Genomic DNA, 16,842 nt, shown 5'->3' on the forward strand with positions numbered 1-16,842 from the left:
TTACACAGTTCCATATAGGTGCTTCGCGAAGCTCATGCTTCTTGTTAGGGGCCATGTCAGGTTCCTTACAAGTCTTGTAATAAGCGCGTCCAGCTGTATTGGAATCAGCTGGCTCGACCCGGAAACTACCTGGAGTATCTCAACCGGACTTACTGATTGAAACCCTAAATAACTCCATGTAGACTACGGTCCGTCTCTTTGGTATTCGCAGACAATGCTTTAATTCAATAGAATAGACATGGGAAGAGAAATGGAAGGACATAGATCAAGGATGCAGTATGCCGGGGATGTGAGGTTTTTGGAGTTTCTGATAGGGTGTATATAAACCCCATTGGAGAAACTTTCATGTGTGACAAGGTTGTTTTCTACACAACCAAAGGATATTCAATACCCTCCTCCAGGCTCTCCTTCAGCCCAACCCACCCATATCGCCCAAAAAAATCCCGAATCATTTGCTCCGCCTTTGACGATGGAATTATTTCACTTTGATCTCGTGGTTCATTTTCAGGGCATGGCGGTAAGTTGTTATTAGGCCGAAGTTCCTTCAGAATACAAAGAACATCTGTCCAGTTAAAAAACTGTGCAAGGGCGAAAATCCGCTGTGATTGTACAGGAGGGCTCAACAATGCGATAACATGCAGTCGAGCAGTGTCTTCGACATTCACATACCATTCTATAAAATGAATCAGTAAATTTCAACAAAACTACTTTCCCTTTAACGTAAACATTCTCACCCGGGGATAAGTCCGAATAGCTGTATCATCTCCATGAAGAAGATTCGCAGCTAAGGTCATCGTTGAGCCAGAGGCCTCAGGGCAAAGAATTCTGCCAAACTATATTTTATCGAATTGTTAGTAATGAACTATAGGTCTATAGTGGCTCCCTCGTGAGCAGTTTTAGGGGACCGTACGTTCATATTTGGCAAGATAGAATTCAGAACAAAGTTGGGTTTATTTTCCTTCATCCAGTTCCATGCTTTCATCTCTGACTGAATTTTTGAGGCGGCATAATTTACCTGCCCCTTGAATTCGGAGGGAATATGTACATCCCATACAGCCTCGCTAACTTCCATGTTCCAACTTTCTAAATAAGTGTGAGCTTGTTAGCTATCAATATTGAAATGTATAACTTTATTCTTACCTTCGTCAATCTTGGTTCCTGGCTTATGAGGCCCAGGCGTAAATGCAGCAACTATTGAGGATGTTAAGACGACTCTTTTCACTGAAGACTCTTTCGCGGCTGCCTCCAATGCATTTATGGTTGCAGAAGTCACCCAGGGGATAACTTCATTTGGATCAGGGTTCATTGATAGATCTGATGCCTGGAGTTACTAGATATTAGGATACACTTCATCTTTTTACATCAGTATCTCCCTTACCACGTGAGCAATACCAGATACTCCAGTAACTGCATCCACCCATGCGTCTCGGTTGTCCAAAGAAGGAAAGAGTATGGTTGAAAATCGACCCTCCCCATACTTTTCATTAAAAAATCTATTCAGCCATGGCTTTTCAGATCGCACAGATCCTCGCACTCGGTAGCCAAGTTCAAGTAAGATATTGCACACATGAGATGCAATATAACCGTTTGCACCAGTCACCAGAATTGTTGACTCTTGTGGAAGAGCATAAGGGCCAGAATTATCCATATCAATTGATTGTTTTCAGAATAATTGGTGTTATTCAAGTGTTCCTAGACAGTTCTATCACACACTTTATGTAATTCCTTAGACATATGACGTGACGGCCTTTCTAAAGAGGTCCAGTAAAACCCAATTTACCGTAACCAGCCCATGAATCGACTTGTATTATTGGAAATTACCGAATCTAGAAGTGATATTGCATTGTGTAATTGAAATAACGAGAGTTTATTATTATAACAATGACTACAGCGGCCGAGCATTATTTGCCCGTGGGAAGAGAGTATTTGATAGTACAAGAACAAAAATAGCCGGAAAAGAAAGTCCGAATAGTTATTGATGTCACAAGAGTCGGATTAACTTTTTCATCAAATCGACAAGATTGTCAAGGAGGTTGTGGAAATATGATACTAAAAAAAGTGGAAAAAGGATGTAAATCGGATGTATTTGACGATACATGTAATGGAAATTCGTAGGATAAAATATGATAAAACAAAAAAAAGAAAATTTCTCATAGAAAACATGCAGTGAGCGTTTAAACTTAGGTGACCAAGATTGCTGTCAGAATATGCTTACCTCACCAACACAAAATGAAGGGATCAAAACAAATTTTAACTATATCGCTATAAAATAATAGCGAAGTATATCCAATATCTTCATCCGAAGGCACTGTTGATGAGTAGTAGTAGTAGTAGTAGTAATAGATTTCATTGACCTGATATAGCCAGCTTCCATACTATCACTGCCATGCAGAGAAAGTGTGTAATTACAGCGCCTTGCAAGTGCGCTTTACACCAGTTTGCAACTCGACTCTTTCTTGGGGCCACTTCCGCAATTTAATCCATGCTAGGTTTAGTCTTTTAATTTAGTAAGTTACGAGTAGTAACTTATTGAACAGAAATATACAAACAAAGAGGTGCTTTTACCAGACAAACCATCAACAAAGAGACAGAAAGGGAGCCTGAGCAAACTAGCCAGATGTCACCTTGTCTCTTCAAACTTCTCCAAGCTAGGAGTGATAACCGAAGCCTTTGCGTCCTCAAGACTGGAGCCTTGGTTTATCTAGATATAATGTGGAAGCAGCTGCCTTGATGTAATACGAAATTACACGTGCGTCTAGTGCATTCCGTCGGCTGAATGCGCCGTTGTACAGGGGGGGCTTGGGCTGGGGGCTTGGGCTGCATGAGCACGAAGATCCAACACCCAACTGGCAATCCTCGTAGTGTGTAACTGGTTGCTGGTGTCACCCAGAAAGAATATGGAGATGTTAATGATGAGGCTCAATAGTGTACCAAATGATCCTCCCGCATCATCTATCTGAGGGATGACCTACGGAACGAAAGTAAGCAACAAGCTTCCCGCCTGACAAATGATCATTCTACATTTATTTCTTCCCTTCTGCGTCTTAGAATAGCCTATAAACTTTATTTATCGTTGACTGTTTCAATACTGCCCGATGCTAGCCTCGTGCACTGCCCCTCCTCCCACGGCCGGTTAGTACAGTTTTGTGGTTGGTGAGTGCAATGGCAAGGCTGGGCAAGCAGCATAATATTCCCAAAATCCAGGTGCGGACCATCAAGCTTCATCGCGTCAATAAGCTCGCTATCTAGCCCAGGAGACAGCAAACTTTGTACATCTCTGACCTGAATTGTTAGATAACCCTTGCTATTCTTGACCGCAATGCGTCCCAAAAGCAGGAACGATTTTGCGGTCGCGATCATCTGTGCCCTTCCTCTCGAGGCTGACGCCGTCGAAGCCGTTTTCGATGAAACTTACGACCGGTTGGGAAAATACTATAGCAAACAAGAAGGCGACGCAAATTCATACATTAATGGAAGAATTGGCGGGCATAATGTGGTCCTGTGCTACATGCCAGGAATGGGAAAAGGAAGTGCAGCAAGTGTTGCCTCAAGCTTACGGGTCAGCTACGCTGGGATCCGGCTTGCTCTAGTTGTTGGTATCTGCGGAGGGGCTCCGTCACCATCCGCTAATCATGAGATATTCCTAGGTGATGTTGTCATCAGTGATAGCGTGATTGAATATGACTTTGGCCGAAAATACCCTGGTGGTTTTCAACGAAAGACTGGCGTCAAGGACATGCTCGGCAGGCCAGATCGAGAAATCCGGACTCTGCTTAATGGCCTGAGGGCCGAGAAAACCTGCAGCGAACTTGAAAACCGGATACTCGAGTATCTTCACATGATTCAGCGAGCAGGGAAGCAGTGGTGCCATCCACAGCTCAACGATGTTCTTTTCAAGGCTTGCTACCTTCACAAGCATTACGAGCGCGCTTCTCCTATCAGATGCTGCTGTTCGGAGAGTGAGTTGCCGCATAATATTTGTGAAGACGCATTGAGGGATAATTGCGATGATCTTGGATGTGACAAGAATCAAGTGATTCGTTGTAGAAAAGCCCTGGAAGCAGTCAAAGTCTCTGCACATATCGGAACAGTTGCCTCCGCTGATACAGTGATGAAATCGGGACAACAGCGTGACGCTATTATCAGAGAGGAAAATGTCATTGGCTTTGAGATGGAGGGGGCAGGAGTGTGGGATAATGTTCCGTGTATTATTGTCAAGGGTGTGTGCGACTATGCGGACAGTCATAAAGCCAAAGCATGGCAAGCATATGCGGCAGCAACTGGAGCCTGTGGTGCCAAAGCCTTCCTAGAGTACTGGACGCCTTCTCAAAAAGAAGGTCAGTGAACTTGCTACAGGCCAAATTTTATCTATACTAAATATTTTGTTTTATTCTTGCTAGACACAAGCGAAAAACGTCACTTGATGATCCCTTTCCCGAAGAATCCACGCTTTGTGGGTCGCCAGCATGAAATTCACAGATTAGAGGAATTAATGTCTAGGGGATCGAGGAAACTTGCCATTACTGGCTTGGGAGGAGTTGGGAAGACCCAGGTAGCTCTAGAGTTGGCTTACCGCATGAAAGAAAAAGATGCCGAGTGTTCCATCTTCTGGATTCCATGCACAAGCTACGAGGCTGTTGAGCAGGCCTGCATGACCATTGCACAGATGGTGGGAATCCAGGATGTAAAGCCAGCGGAAGTGAAGGAGTCCATCAAAGCTTACTTTACCCAAAAACATGGAAAGTGGCTACTAGTCTTCGACAACGCAGATGATATGGATATGTGGACCAAGGGAAGCAGTACTGTTCCAGCATTGAAGGATTTTCTTCCTTATAATGACCAAGGTCATATCATCTTTACCTCTCGCAATCGAAAGTTGGCCGTCAAACTAGCATCTGCTGATGTCGTACACGTCCCTGAACTCGACAAGGAGACCGGGTTGGAGTTTCTAGAAAAATCTCTGATCCAACAAATCCTGATCACCAATGCTGATACAAGAATTGCTCTTCTTGAACAACTTACTTTCCTTCCATTGGCTATTACGCAAGCTGCTGCATATATTAATGAAAACGGTATTGGGGTATCCGATTACTTGCTTCTTCTAGAGGAACAGGAGGCAGATATTGTGGAGCTGCTGAGCGAGGATTTCGGTGATGATGGACGTTACAAGGATGTCCAGAACCCAGTAGCCATGACATGGCTAATATCATTTAGTCAGATTCAGAAGACAGACCAACTTGCTGCTGACTATCTATCACTCATGGCTTGTGTTAATCCACGCAATATTCCGCAATCCCTCTTTCCGCAGCCAATATCTAAAAAAAGGATGGTTGACGCTCTCGGGGTTCTTAATGCCTATTCCTTTATTGATATCCAACCTGGGAATGGCTTTCTAACCCTCCATCGTCTGGTACATCTGGCAACTCGAAACTGGATCAGGAAGGAGCAACAATTTTCGATTTGTATAATAAAAGCGGCAGATCGGTTCAAGGAGGTATTTCCAGATGACGATCCTACAAATCGACAGTTGTGGAGGGAATATTTACCTCACGCCCTTTTCTTATTGGGTGAAAGTGAATTCAAAGTACAACAGGAGCAGTATATCAATTTTCTCTGGAAGGTGGGGCGGTGCTTGGATAGTGATGGAAGGTACAATGAAGCAGAAATGCTATTCAAGGATGTTGTGATGCTAAGACAACAAGGATATGGAGATACACACGTATATACTCTAGCTAGCATAGCCGACCTCGCATCAACATACTGGAATCAAGGACGGTGGAAGGAAGCAGAAGAGCTAGAGATACAGGTGATGGAGACCAGGAAGCAAGTACAAGGACCAGAGCATCCTGACACTCTAACCAGCATAGCCAACCTCGCATCAACATACCGGAATCAAGGACAATGGAAGAAAGCAGAAAAACTGGAGATGCAGGTAATAGAGACTAGGAAGCAAGTACTAGAGCCAGAGCATCCTAAAATTCTGAACAGCATGGAGAATCTGGCATCAACATACTGGAATCAAGGACGATGGAAGGAAGCAGAAGAGCTGGATGTACAGGTAATGAAGATCAGGAAGCAAAGATTAGGGCCAGAGCATCCCAACACTCTAACCAGTATGGCCAACCTTGCATCCATATATGGAAATCAAGGACGATGGAAGGAAGCAGAAGAGCTGGAAGTACAAGTGATGGAGACTAGGAAGCAAATACTAGGGCCAGAACATCCCAATACTCTGATCAGCATGGCCAACCTCGCATCAACATACTGGAACCAAGGACGATGGAAGGAAGCAGAAGAGCTGCAGACAACAGAATTAAAGCTATGTTCAAAGACACTAGGGCCAGAGCATCCCGACACTCTGACCAGCATAGCTAACCTCGCATTAATATACGGAAATCAAGGACGATGGAAGGAAGCAGAAGAGCTGGAGGTGCAGATGATGGAGACTAGGAAGCAAATACTAGGGCCAGAGCATCCCAATACTCTGACTAGCATAGCTAACCTTGCATCAACATACTGGAATCAAGGACGATTGAAGGAAGCAGAAGAGCTAGAGATACAAGTAATAAAAACTAGAAAGCAAGTACTAGGGCCAGAGCATCCCTCTACTCTAACCAGTATGGCCAACCTTGCATCAACATATGGAAATCAAGGACGATGGAAGGAAGCAGAAGAGCTGGAAGTACAGGTGATGGAGACTAGGAAGCAAATACTAGGGCCAGAGCATCCCAATACTCTGATCAGCATGGCGAACCTGGCATCAACATACTGGAATCAAGGACGATGGAAAGAAGCAGAAGAGCTAGAGATACAAGTAATGGAGACCAGGAAGCAAGTACTAGGACCAGAGCATCCCGACACTCTGACCAGCATGGCGAACCTGGCATATACTTTGGAATCTCAAGGGAAGCTCGCAGATGCCATTGTTCTAATGCAAAATTGTTATGAGCTGCGCAACAAAGTATTAGGACCTGATCACCCGGATGCCAGATCTTCCTCTGACGACCTCAAAAAATGGGAGGATTAGCATATTTCAAATCAAACACCCCCTCCAGCACCCTCTCCAATAGAACATTCGCAGCATGTACCGGAAGTTTCGAGGGACATACAGAAGCTGTGGTGATTTCTCAGCCGTCCCTTCAGGAGCACGACAAGCCACTCCATGCTCAGAGACAATCAGCTGCACATCTATTCACTAGGAATCACCCTCTTCTCACACTTTCCAGATCAATTTCACCAGCACCGGGACGTCAAGACCTACAAGAGGTTTGATTGATTTGGCATTTTGGAGTCGGCGCGATAAGGGTGGGCAAAAGGTAAATCGACTCGTAGAATTAGATTAGTGCCGAATTTGCAACTTATAGGTCATGTCTACTGTACGTATCCTAGGTTGGTAGAGAAAAGTGAAGTCACAAAACATTGTCATCATACAATCCCGCAGCTCGAATATCAAAGCTATTGACTTTGGCTGGAGCTTTATGAGAACGACCGCTAGAAAAGATATCCTTTAAAACATTCATATTGGGCTCCCGAGGTGCTTCTGAACATTCCAATAAGTATGCCAATGGATATGTGAGCTCTAGGATACGTACTACTAGAGCTTTATACCGGTCATCTCACCCTAGGTAACAATTTGTATGATGCAGGTCGACTACTTCGTGAATCCATCTGGCTTTCTGGGTAGAAATCCGGCTAATAGCCCAGATACTCAGCCCTTTGGTTCACAGGGAAACCCCAACTTTTCGGATATTGCCAACCGACCAACCGCTAAGGAGCTCACGCATTTCCTATCAAGTGACGAAGCACTCATTGGTTTCATTTACGGTTGCCTCCAGCAGGGCCCAACTCGTCGAATGAGCCCTCATGTAGCCCTCGGGCATCAGTTCATTACTAGAGCTCCTCCCAGCCGTGAACCGTGAAGGTGGCACCCTTGATCAGCGGGAAACCCCTCCAGCATTCACATGTTGATGCCAACAAGTTCGTGGCTTTTCTATCGTTGTGACAAGCCTGGATCCCTCCCCTCTCCTATATCCCCTGACTAGGGCTTGGTGGTTGGAAATGTTTGAAAACCAATAGCCTTATCATGACTGTTGAGAACAATGAAAAGCGTAGCGCCAATTTGATTTCGGCTACAGCTCTCGAACAGGAGATAACTATGATTTACATTCCTAATTTTATTATGATCGTTCAGCAAGCTCGAAAGTCACAGTCGTAAGGCGCTACGAATTCAATAGAGACCGACTTCGTAGCTGATCAAAAATTGAAGCACGCAACAAAGCCTGAGACGCTGAGCGATACCGAAATGACCGCAGTTAATGAAGAGTTACCAGCCGCTTCTCTGGAAAATGAAGACTGTGAAGCCCCAAAGAAGTCGACAATTCGGGTAACTGCGCTTCTTGGAAGCGTACATATATAGTCACTTCAAATGTTATTTCTACGAAGCGATTTATTATCTATATTAAAATTTAAAAGATAGAGGAAGAGAATGTATGGGAAATTTTACCACAAATTTTATATCAAGTTGATTTGTAAAGATATAAAATATCTCGGCATCTATATTTCAGGCTCCTTCATGCAGTTATTTCCTTTTGAGCCTTAATCAGAAAAGATCAACATTCGTTAAATCACAATTGCAAATTTATATCTCAATCTAGGTTAATTGTTAACAGTCTGTTTTTTTAATTATTAATATTCCCGTCGAATACTGCAGCCTTGTTTGTAGCAATCATATCCAATAATAACATCAGTTGCCCATATTTCTCAGAAGTATAAACCCCAGCAATAGATGCACTCGAGAAACCAACCATGTACGTCGTTAACGAGGAATCTCCGGCAGATTCATCGCTGCACTGATACAAGACAAATGACTGAACGCTTGCGGGACATTTCCCATAGCTTCGCCACTAATAGCCACTTCTTCGGAGAAAATTCCCAAGTGATTGGCGAAGGAGAGCACGTTATCGAAACTTGCGATGGCTTTTCGCCGCAGATCCTCGCCGCTGGGGAGGGTGTTTGTGTATCTTAGTGCCTGGTGCAGCTTATTAATAAAGACTATATAAAAATGGAAAAAGAAGAGGTACCCGAAACATAGATTCAATAGCCCAAAATGTGATCATGATAAAGGCCCCTTCTCGGCCACCGACTCCTGTGACAATGTCAGTACATTCTTGTGATTTCTTGTTTCTTTCTCAGTGATGTAGACAGACCATCCTGTGCCTTTTCATGGTCATACCTGAACACCATACTGGCACTCGTTAGACCATTCTTCTCCGGCGGCTCAAGAACTTTCTCCAATGTGCTCAAGAAACGGCGATCATTTGGTTCGACGAAGAGCACTAGAGGGGCAATCATGAGCGCAGCATCAACGACTTCTGTATTCTCATAGCTTTGAGAGAAAAATCCTTTTTCCTTATTGAACCCTTTGGTCATTATTTCGTCGTATAGCTCATCGCGTACACGGACCCAATCGTGTCTATCCGGGCATGGAAGAGTAGAGTGTTTCTCTGCAAGGCGCACGCCGCGATCGAGAGCAACCCAGAGAAGCATCTTGGAATAAAGGAAATGTTGAGGCTTTCCACGTACTTCCCAGATGGACATGTCCGGCTCATTGCGTACTTCCATGACATAGTTCACCATTCGACGGATTCCGAGCCATTGGTCATACTGAATCGGCTTTGCATTGGCGTTGTACATATAAATGCTATCTAGTAACTCGCCATAGATGTCTAGTTGAGTATGGAAAGCTGCGGCATTGCCGATCCGCACGGGCTTACTCCCCCGGTATCCGTCTAGATGATTCAGTTCATATTCGGGGATTTCCGAGTCACCTCTGATGGTGAACATTATTGGCAAGAACGGACGGTGTTCATCTTTCTTTTCTTGTTTGGCTAGGGGGGGGAAAACGCGTTTGAAGATAAATGTAATGTATGCTTCTGCCTCTTCCTCGTATCCATTTTTCAGGAATGCGTATAGAGTGAAGGATGTGTCGCGAACCCATGAGTATCTGTAATCCCAATTGCGTGAGCCACCGATATTCTCTGGCAAGGAGAATGTCGGTGCGGCAATGACAGCCCCTGTTGGTTTGTATGTCAACAATTTGAGTATCAGTAAGCTTCTCTCCACAGTCTCACGATAATGGCCGCGAAATGTGCACTTGTGGCTCCAATCTGTCCAGAACTCGAAGGTCTCCGTTTCTAGACGAGAGAGATACGATGCAATTTGGGCAGATCCGGGGATAGCCTTCTCTGGGCTGTGCAGGACAAATATAATGTCTTGTCCTTCCTCCATATGAATGTCGGCCACGAGACCCGGTCCAAGGAAGCCTGGCCTGTCTTCCAATCTGAAAACGGTTTTTGGGTGACCTGGTCCCTCCCTTCGACTGTCCACCCAAATGTCCAACTGCAGCCGTTCTTGAAGCCCATCGAAGTATACTGTCTGCAGTTTGTTCTGTGAGGTTTCATTTGACAAGTTGGAACGAACCGTGTGGCCATCTTGAGCATAGTTAAAGGCCGGAAATAGTTCCATTTTCAGTTCCATCTCACCCCGACCACATTCTAATCTACGGACGATACCTGAGTGCCTTGCACCAGTCTTCCAGCGGTTCCCGCCCGGTTCTGTGCAGCCGCAGTACCCGGTCAGATGCCGATCCGACTGCGGAGACTTCACGTTGGAGACAGGGAAGAAGTCGTACAGATTCAAGACCCCATCCTCGTGGATCCATCGTGTCTCAAGGATGTTCGTGTAGGGCAGATACCGTTGCTTGCTGATTGGTAGACCCTGTGATGGCTCTGCCATGATACTAAAATGGCCACCTTTGTTTTTATCGAGTAGCCGACAAAAGATGGATGGGGAGTCAAAGACCGGCCAGCACATGAAGTCCACGCTTCCGTCCTTGCTGACCAGCGCAGCCGTGTGCATATCCCCGATGATGCCATAGTCCTCAATGGGCCGGTATCCTTGAGTTTCGCTCATATTGAGACGATGTTAATTAGAAAGCTGAAAGGCGAGTTACAGACGAGAGCAAACAAGATATGGGTCCTTTTGCATTTATATATATTTATGTTTATTCCTGGAAGAGAGCAACGACGGCCGTGCTTGGGACGACGTTCAAATAGCACGAGCCATATCATCATGCCATATCCAGCTCGCCGGTGTTTCCGGCCGACGACGAGGATATGGCATCATTATCGCAACACGATCCGCCGTGAAGAGCAAGTATACTATCGATTTTCTGGGCTCCTGTGGCCCTCCGACCGTCGAGTTTCAGTGCTGATAACCAACGACGGCTTGAGTGCCCTCTTGCTCTTCCGACAGAGTGGACCGGCAAGCAGGTTCCCACCGGCTGCCACGCCTTGCTACGGGATAACCACTGTTTGCGCTGTTTCGCCAGACAAGTTCCCATCCCAGGACCGACAGTATGTGGTCGACTCTCATGCCGGACCTCAGTTCCAGTGCTGTAGGATTGGACGGACGCCAGACCAGCGTGACCCCGGATTGGCCGCGCTAGGGCATATAACTGGGGTGGCGGATCGCTGGCACAGACACTTGAATTCTAATTGCCGGTGCTCGAGCGCAAGACCAATGGTTGAGCTATAGAACGACGACTAATGGCGTCTCTGCAGTCTCTGTGCAGCGTACATAGTGGACGATGGATGGTGGACACTCTGGCGTGTACTGGGAGAAGGAGGAAGAAGACGAGAAGGAAGGCAGCGTACATAATACTGTTCTAACGATAACTATGCCTCAGGCCGCGGGGCCGCTAGCCCCGACTCAGCACTAGCCCGATGGCCGCGCTCCTTCTGCTCGCTCGCTCATCTCCTCTCCTCTCCTATCCTGCTGCATTCTTCATCCCATCCATTATTCTTATTCTTCTTCTTATTCTTATCGTTGCTCGTTCGGTCCTCCGTGCACCCTGCACCAAGTGGCCATCCGTCGCTCCCTTACAATCAATTCCTTCTCCCCTCTTGTCCTCTCCTTTGCTCCCCTTTTCTTTTGTCCACTCAGCAGCCCTTGCGCAGTCCACTTTCGTCTGTCCCGTGGCCGAGGCCAGACCGCCTATTAGATCATTGCATCAGCACGCGACCAACCTCGCCCCTTCTGGCCCCGACCGACTTTGCCTTGCGTTCGGCGAAAATCTGGCCCAGCACTGCTCCGTCCACAACATTTCCTCCCAAAAACTAACAGCGATTTCGCCTGCTGTGTGAAATAGGCTCGTTCCGGTTTTCCGATGTGACCAGCTCGCCTCGCCGAGAACGTGCAGCCGCTAAATTTTCGACATGGCGGTTGGGGCTTCACGAAACATCACCGGCCACCACAGGCGGCGTAGCTCTGTTTTGACTGCTGCTGGCCCCTCGCAGCTACATGCGGTGCCGACCGAGAACTATGTCGAACGAGAGGGCCGTCTGAGCCCTAGAGAGGATGGTCCCAAAGGTGATGACCAGCGGTCGCTCACCCAAGAGGACACCGACTCCTCTGATCTTTCATCCATCGCAGAATCGAATGAAGCCGACTCCGACGACGGTATTAACGATGATGAGGAGACTGGTTTGACGGCGAAGCAACGAAACGAGCGACGGCTACGAAGGAAGAAGCAGCGCAGAAAACTCGATGCCAGAATCGCCGGAGTCAAGGGCAAAACAACCAATGTAACTGCGGATAAGAGTGTCGCTATGAAATTGATGAAAAATGTAGCCTTGATCGGCCTGTGGTATTTTTTTTCATTGTCCATCTCAATAGTAAGTTTCGCATGGTCGAGGGTGTAGAAGAAAGCTAACCCGGTATGACAGTACAACAAATGGATGTTCTCAGAAGACGACGTTGTTTTCCCGTTCCCCGTTTTCACCACCAGTCTGCACATGCTCGTACAATTCACACTCGCCGCTCTTATACTCTACTTCATACCCTCTCTCCGTCCAAAACGGCCTCATTCCGCCTCCGACGAACCTGAGCCGATTATGTCTAAAATGTTTTACCTGACTCGACTCGTTCCATGTGGCACCGCAACATCCTTGGACATTGGTTTGGGCAACATGTCCTTGAAATACATCTCTCTCACCTTTCTCACTATGTGCAAGTCATCAGCACTTGCCTTCGTTCTTCTCTTTGCATTTGTCTTTCGATTGGAGTCACCCTCGGTGAAACTCATAGTTGTCATCGCGACCATGACGGTTGGTGTGATTATGATGGTCGCAGGAGAGACGGCTTTTGATGTACGGGGCTTCGCGCTTGTCATCGCGTCGGCTTTCTTCTCTGGCTTTAGATGGGGCCTCACACAGATTCTTCTCCTTCGAAACCCAGCAACCTCCAACCCATTCTCAACCATGTTTTTCCTTACTCCCGTCATGTTTATCTCCTTACTTGCCATCGCCATTGGTATAGAGGGTCCGAATGATGTCGCTGAAGGACTCAAAACTTTATCTGCTACTCATGGCCCTCTGCGCGCATCTCTTCTCCTAATATTTCCAGGAGCTTTGGCGTTTTGCATGATAGCTTCTGAATTCGCCTTGCTCAAACGCTCATCAGTGGTCACTTTGAGCATCTGTGGAATATTCAAGGAGGTTGTGACCATTAGTGCAGCAGGCGTGGTTTTCCATGATAAATTGACGGTCATCAATGTATCTGGTTTGGTCGTGACCATTGCCAGTATTGCGGCGTATAATTATATGAAGATCAGCAAAATGAGAGCAGATGCTCTCATGGAACTTGAAGAGCCCGAGGTGGAAGAGTATAGCATCTCACCAGTTCCCGAATTCTCCAATAGACAGAACCGTGCTCCTAACTATGGGCTGGGCCTTGGATTTGGCACGGGTGATGGTGAAACCCGAGGGGCTTACCACTCCGTTCCAGAGGACGTTCCCGACCAGTATCTGCAGAGCAATGAAGAAGGCGATGAAAATGTCAACATCACACCAAGAAATGATGTCCGTCGTGGTCGATTTTCTTTTCCTGTACACGCCAGCGGTACCTTTGCAGCCCCAGGTGGGCTGCAAGAAGAGCTGCAACAACCACAACTACAACCACCACCCCCACAACATCAACAAGAACCTGCTTCGCAGGATGGTGCATAGTCACTGCACGGTGACGACCCACATCGTACAGCATTAGAATAGTTCCTTGTTGTTATGGATTTGTTCTTCGGGTTCATATGACTGTATACCCTGATATATGTATTTTTTTTTTGAACTGTGGGCGTGTCTTGAACGCATGAACAATAAATGCTTGGTCTGATAGATCCAAAATTTGATCAATCAGATGAATAGTTTTATACCCGAAATTATCAGCCTGTCTGCACATGAATGACTTTAGAAAATTTAGGTGACTGAGGGGGATAAAAGAATCACATCAGGAATAGCCTACTTCCAGAGATACTCCAGATACTCCGGTCATACAAGTTTCACTTTTGCACGTGCTTCTTTCTTCACTGTTACACTAAACCTGGTGCAATTTCAATACCTCCCACACGTAGCCACCACTTCTATGCATTTCTCGTTATACAAAAAATTTGAAACATGTTACATTTTGCTAACATGTACAGTAGGCAAGTCCAACCCTCTACATCACGACTGTCAGCTAGATTACTTCCCTTTTTTCCCCTTCTGAAACATATCCGCCAGGTTCTTTTGGCCCTTCCCGAGCTCCTTCTGCTTTTTCTTAGACTCTGTCTCAAGCTTCCGTTCGTATTGTTCCTGATGTTTTTCTCTCTCCGCCCGCCCGGCTTCGGATAATTGGGTCTCTAGGGCACGAAACTCTACACTTTCGGGATCCATTCCGATCAAGGATTCTAGAAGTTTGATTTCACGAGCCCATATAGACTTGTCTTCGATTGTTGGAGGGGCCTTTCCTAATGGTTTCTTTTTGGGTTGGTTCTTTTTCTTCATTTTCGGTGCGTCAGAATCCTGCTCGCTGTTGTTATTATCTCCTTCTTTAGACCGGCTATTCGCTTGGGCCTGGCTATATGCAGGATCAGGTTTGTCGATGGGAGTTTCAAGGATCATGGGTAGGCCCTGGAAGCGTTCTTCGTTCATCACATTGTGGAAGGCACGGAGTCCTAAGAATCCTGTGCCTATGTTTGCGTGGAGATCCCGTTTGCTGCCTCGTGGGGCTTTTGAGTCGTTTAGATGCAATGCTCTTAAGAACTGCAAACCGATTTTATCATCGAACTCCTGCATGAATGACTTAAATCCCTCTGGAGAAATTAAATCGTAGCCATAAGCAAAGCTATGACAGGTATCGACGCAGACTCCAACACGAGAATGGAATTCTTTGGGGATTTGAGAAATTACTGCCCCGATTTCAGAGAGCGGTCCACCGATGGTCGTGCCGTGGCCGCACATTGTTTCTAATACTGGCGTCACAGTGGATGTTGCAGACAGTGCTTTTGTCAACGCCTGTGCGAGTCGGGATGTAGCCGATTCAAGTGTACTCTGACCGACTGCGCCGGGGCTTAAAAGACAATTAGCAATGTTCTAGACTGTCAAGCTTAAGTATGCAGGGAAAACTCACTGGAAATTGTACAACTTGATACCTAGTTTCTCACACCTTTTGAGATCGTCGAGAAAAGAGTCATATGCCTGCTTTGCCTTGACTGTGTCCTCTTGTGCTAGGTTCACTAGGTATGAACCATGTGGCAGAATGTGTCTATTCTGGACTTAGTAAAGTTTCCCTAAACATATCATTTGTAAGCAGGGCAAACGTACTTTGCAGCATCGTACTGATGATCTGTGCAGAATTTCAAAAACTGCTCCCTATGATCATCCTGCAGCGCCGGGTTGTCCCATTTCCTTTGGGACTTTAAAAAGAGCGCGAAGGCGTTTCCCCTATAATCATAATATCAGTTGCCTGCAATTCCAGGAGGGTCCTGAGCTTGAAATACCCAATATGTACACTATTAACCACAGAGTTTTGCACCCCTTAGATAATCCACCATTTAGTATAATTAATGCAAATAATTTTCAATAGGGTAGGCCAACCTTTCGCAGCACTGACGTGAGCACCCACAAACATCTGCAATCCTTTCGTTCTTACATTCAGAGGTACTGCCATTTCTGCAGTCTTCTCCTTCTTGGATGCCTGCTTTTTCGTTACACTCTTGGACGGTGTTTCCTTTTTCTCGGCTTCGATTTGCTCTTCCTTGACCTCGCGCGAGTCTTTCACAGGGGGTGACCTTTGCGTTTGAACAGACTTAAAGTACTTCTTCGATTCAATGATCTCAGAAGTGTCTTCCTCCTCAACCTCTGTTTTCACTTCCGTCCCTTTTTTTTGCGACTTGGTCGCGTTGCCGTTGGTGACGATTCCCCGAGCGCGTTTTTTAGGTGTCTCGGATTCTAGTGCGGTGGAATCTGTATCGTTATCATCCACGTTGATACTCTGTCTTGTCCGTTTTGACCGCCGTGGCGAAGAGCTGAAATCCTGTGCCTCATCAATTGCTCTTTTCTTGCTGACGTTGCTAGCTGCAGCGGAGTCCGAACCAAACATTGCTGGATCCCTGGCAGATGTGAGATATGCTTGCGGTCGAGGTTCTCACGTAAAGGAATGATGAGAATTGACGAAGAGAATCAATAGGAGAATCGATTTCTGGTGTCTAGGGGTCGGGCGAGTTGTATCTTAAAGGACGAGATAGTCATGGATGGTATGACGCTCTAGACCTAAGGAGCTGCCCGCGGATTACGGCCTGCTAAGCCTAATGGAGAGAACCCAACAAATAGTAGAGTACAAGGATTAATTATCAGATTAAAAACAACATGGTGTGCCAAAAAAAAATAATAATAAAAAATAAATAATAAGCTTCCGAAAGGAATCGTTTTACTCTGCAAAGGGCCAATCGACGATGCTAAGACATATAGC

The 16,842-nt window shown here is 46.1% G+C and overlaps 5 protein-coding genes across 5 annotated transcripts; 2 read left to right on the forward strand and 3 right to left on the reverse strand.

The window, feature by feature from the left end:
- Window positions 1–249: 249 nt before the first annotated feature.
- On the reverse strand, window positions 250–1,667 carry BGW36DRAFT_380565 (uncharacterized protein). Its single transcript, XM_046216348.1, has 5 exons — window positions 1,379–1,667; window positions 1,141–1,321; window positions 911–1,083; window positions 735–833; window positions 250–599 (listed from the first exon to the last, which is right to left on the reverse strand). The coding sequence occupies exons 1-5, from the start codon at window positions 1,646–1,648 to the stop codon at window positions 366–368; spliced, it is 957 nt and encodes a 318-aa protein (XP_046071196.1). The 5' UTR covers window positions 1,649–1,667; the 3' UTR covers window positions 250–365.
- Window positions 1,668–3,235: 1,568 nt separating this feature from the next.
- On the forward strand, window positions 3,236–7,249 carry BGW36DRAFT_321293 (uncharacterized protein). Its single transcript, XM_046212652.1, has 2 exons — window positions 3,236–4,341; window positions 4,408–7,249. Exons 1-2 carry the CDS (start codon window positions 3,320–3,322, stop codon window positions 7,025–7,027), a joined length of 3,642 nt encoding a protein of 1,213 aa, XP_046071197.1. The 5' UTR covers window positions 3,236–3,319; the 3' UTR covers window positions 7,028–7,249.
- A 1,566-nt stretch (window positions 7,250–8,815) lies between these two features.
- Window positions 8,816–10,971, reverse strand: BGW36DRAFT_297421 (putative glycosyl hydrolase; the record flags this gene model as incomplete). Its single annotated transcript, XM_046211356.1, has 3 exons — window positions 8,816–9,028; window positions 9,081–9,145; window positions 9,207–10,971. 3 exons carry the CDS (start codon window positions 10,969–10,971, stop codon window positions 8,816–8,818), a joined length of 2,043 nt encoding a protein of 680 aa, XP_046071198.1.
- An 853-nt stretch (window positions 10,972–11,824) lies between these two features.
- Window positions 11,825–14,403, forward strand: BGW36DRAFT_417494 (putative nucleotide-sugar transporter). Its single transcript, XM_046219384.1, has 2 exons — window positions 11,825–12,734; window positions 12,786–14,403. The coding sequence occupies exons 1-2, from the start codon at window positions 12,276–12,278 to the stop codon at window positions 14,064–14,066; spliced, it is 1,740 nt and encodes a 579-aa protein (XP_046071199.1). The 5' UTR covers window positions 11,825–12,275; the 3' UTR covers window positions 14,067–14,403.
- BGW36DRAFT_321305 (apurinic or apyrimidinic site lyase) lies at window positions 14,404–16,602 on the reverse strand. The gene is made up of 5 exons (XM_046212653.1): window positions 15,969–16,602; window positions 15,872–15,908; window positions 15,696–15,815; window positions 15,502–15,636; window positions 14,404–15,441 (listed from the first exon to the last, which is right to left on the reverse strand). Exons 1-5 carry the CDS (start codon window positions 16,471–16,473, stop codon window positions 14,574–14,576), a joined length of 1,665 nt encoding a protein of 554 aa, XP_046071200.1. The 5' UTR covers window positions 16,474–16,602; the 3' UTR covers window positions 14,404–14,573.
- Between the last annotated feature and the right edge of the window lie 240 nt (window positions 16,603–16,842).

This window comes from Talaromyces proteolyticus (genome assembly GCF_021365285.1).
Source record: "Talaromyces proteolyticus strain PMI_201 chromosome Unknown BGW36scaffold_7, whole genome shotgun sequence".
Lineage (NCBI taxonomy): Eukaryota > Fungi > Ascomycota > Eurotiomycetes > Eurotiales > Trichocomaceae > Talaromyces > Talaromyces proteolyticus.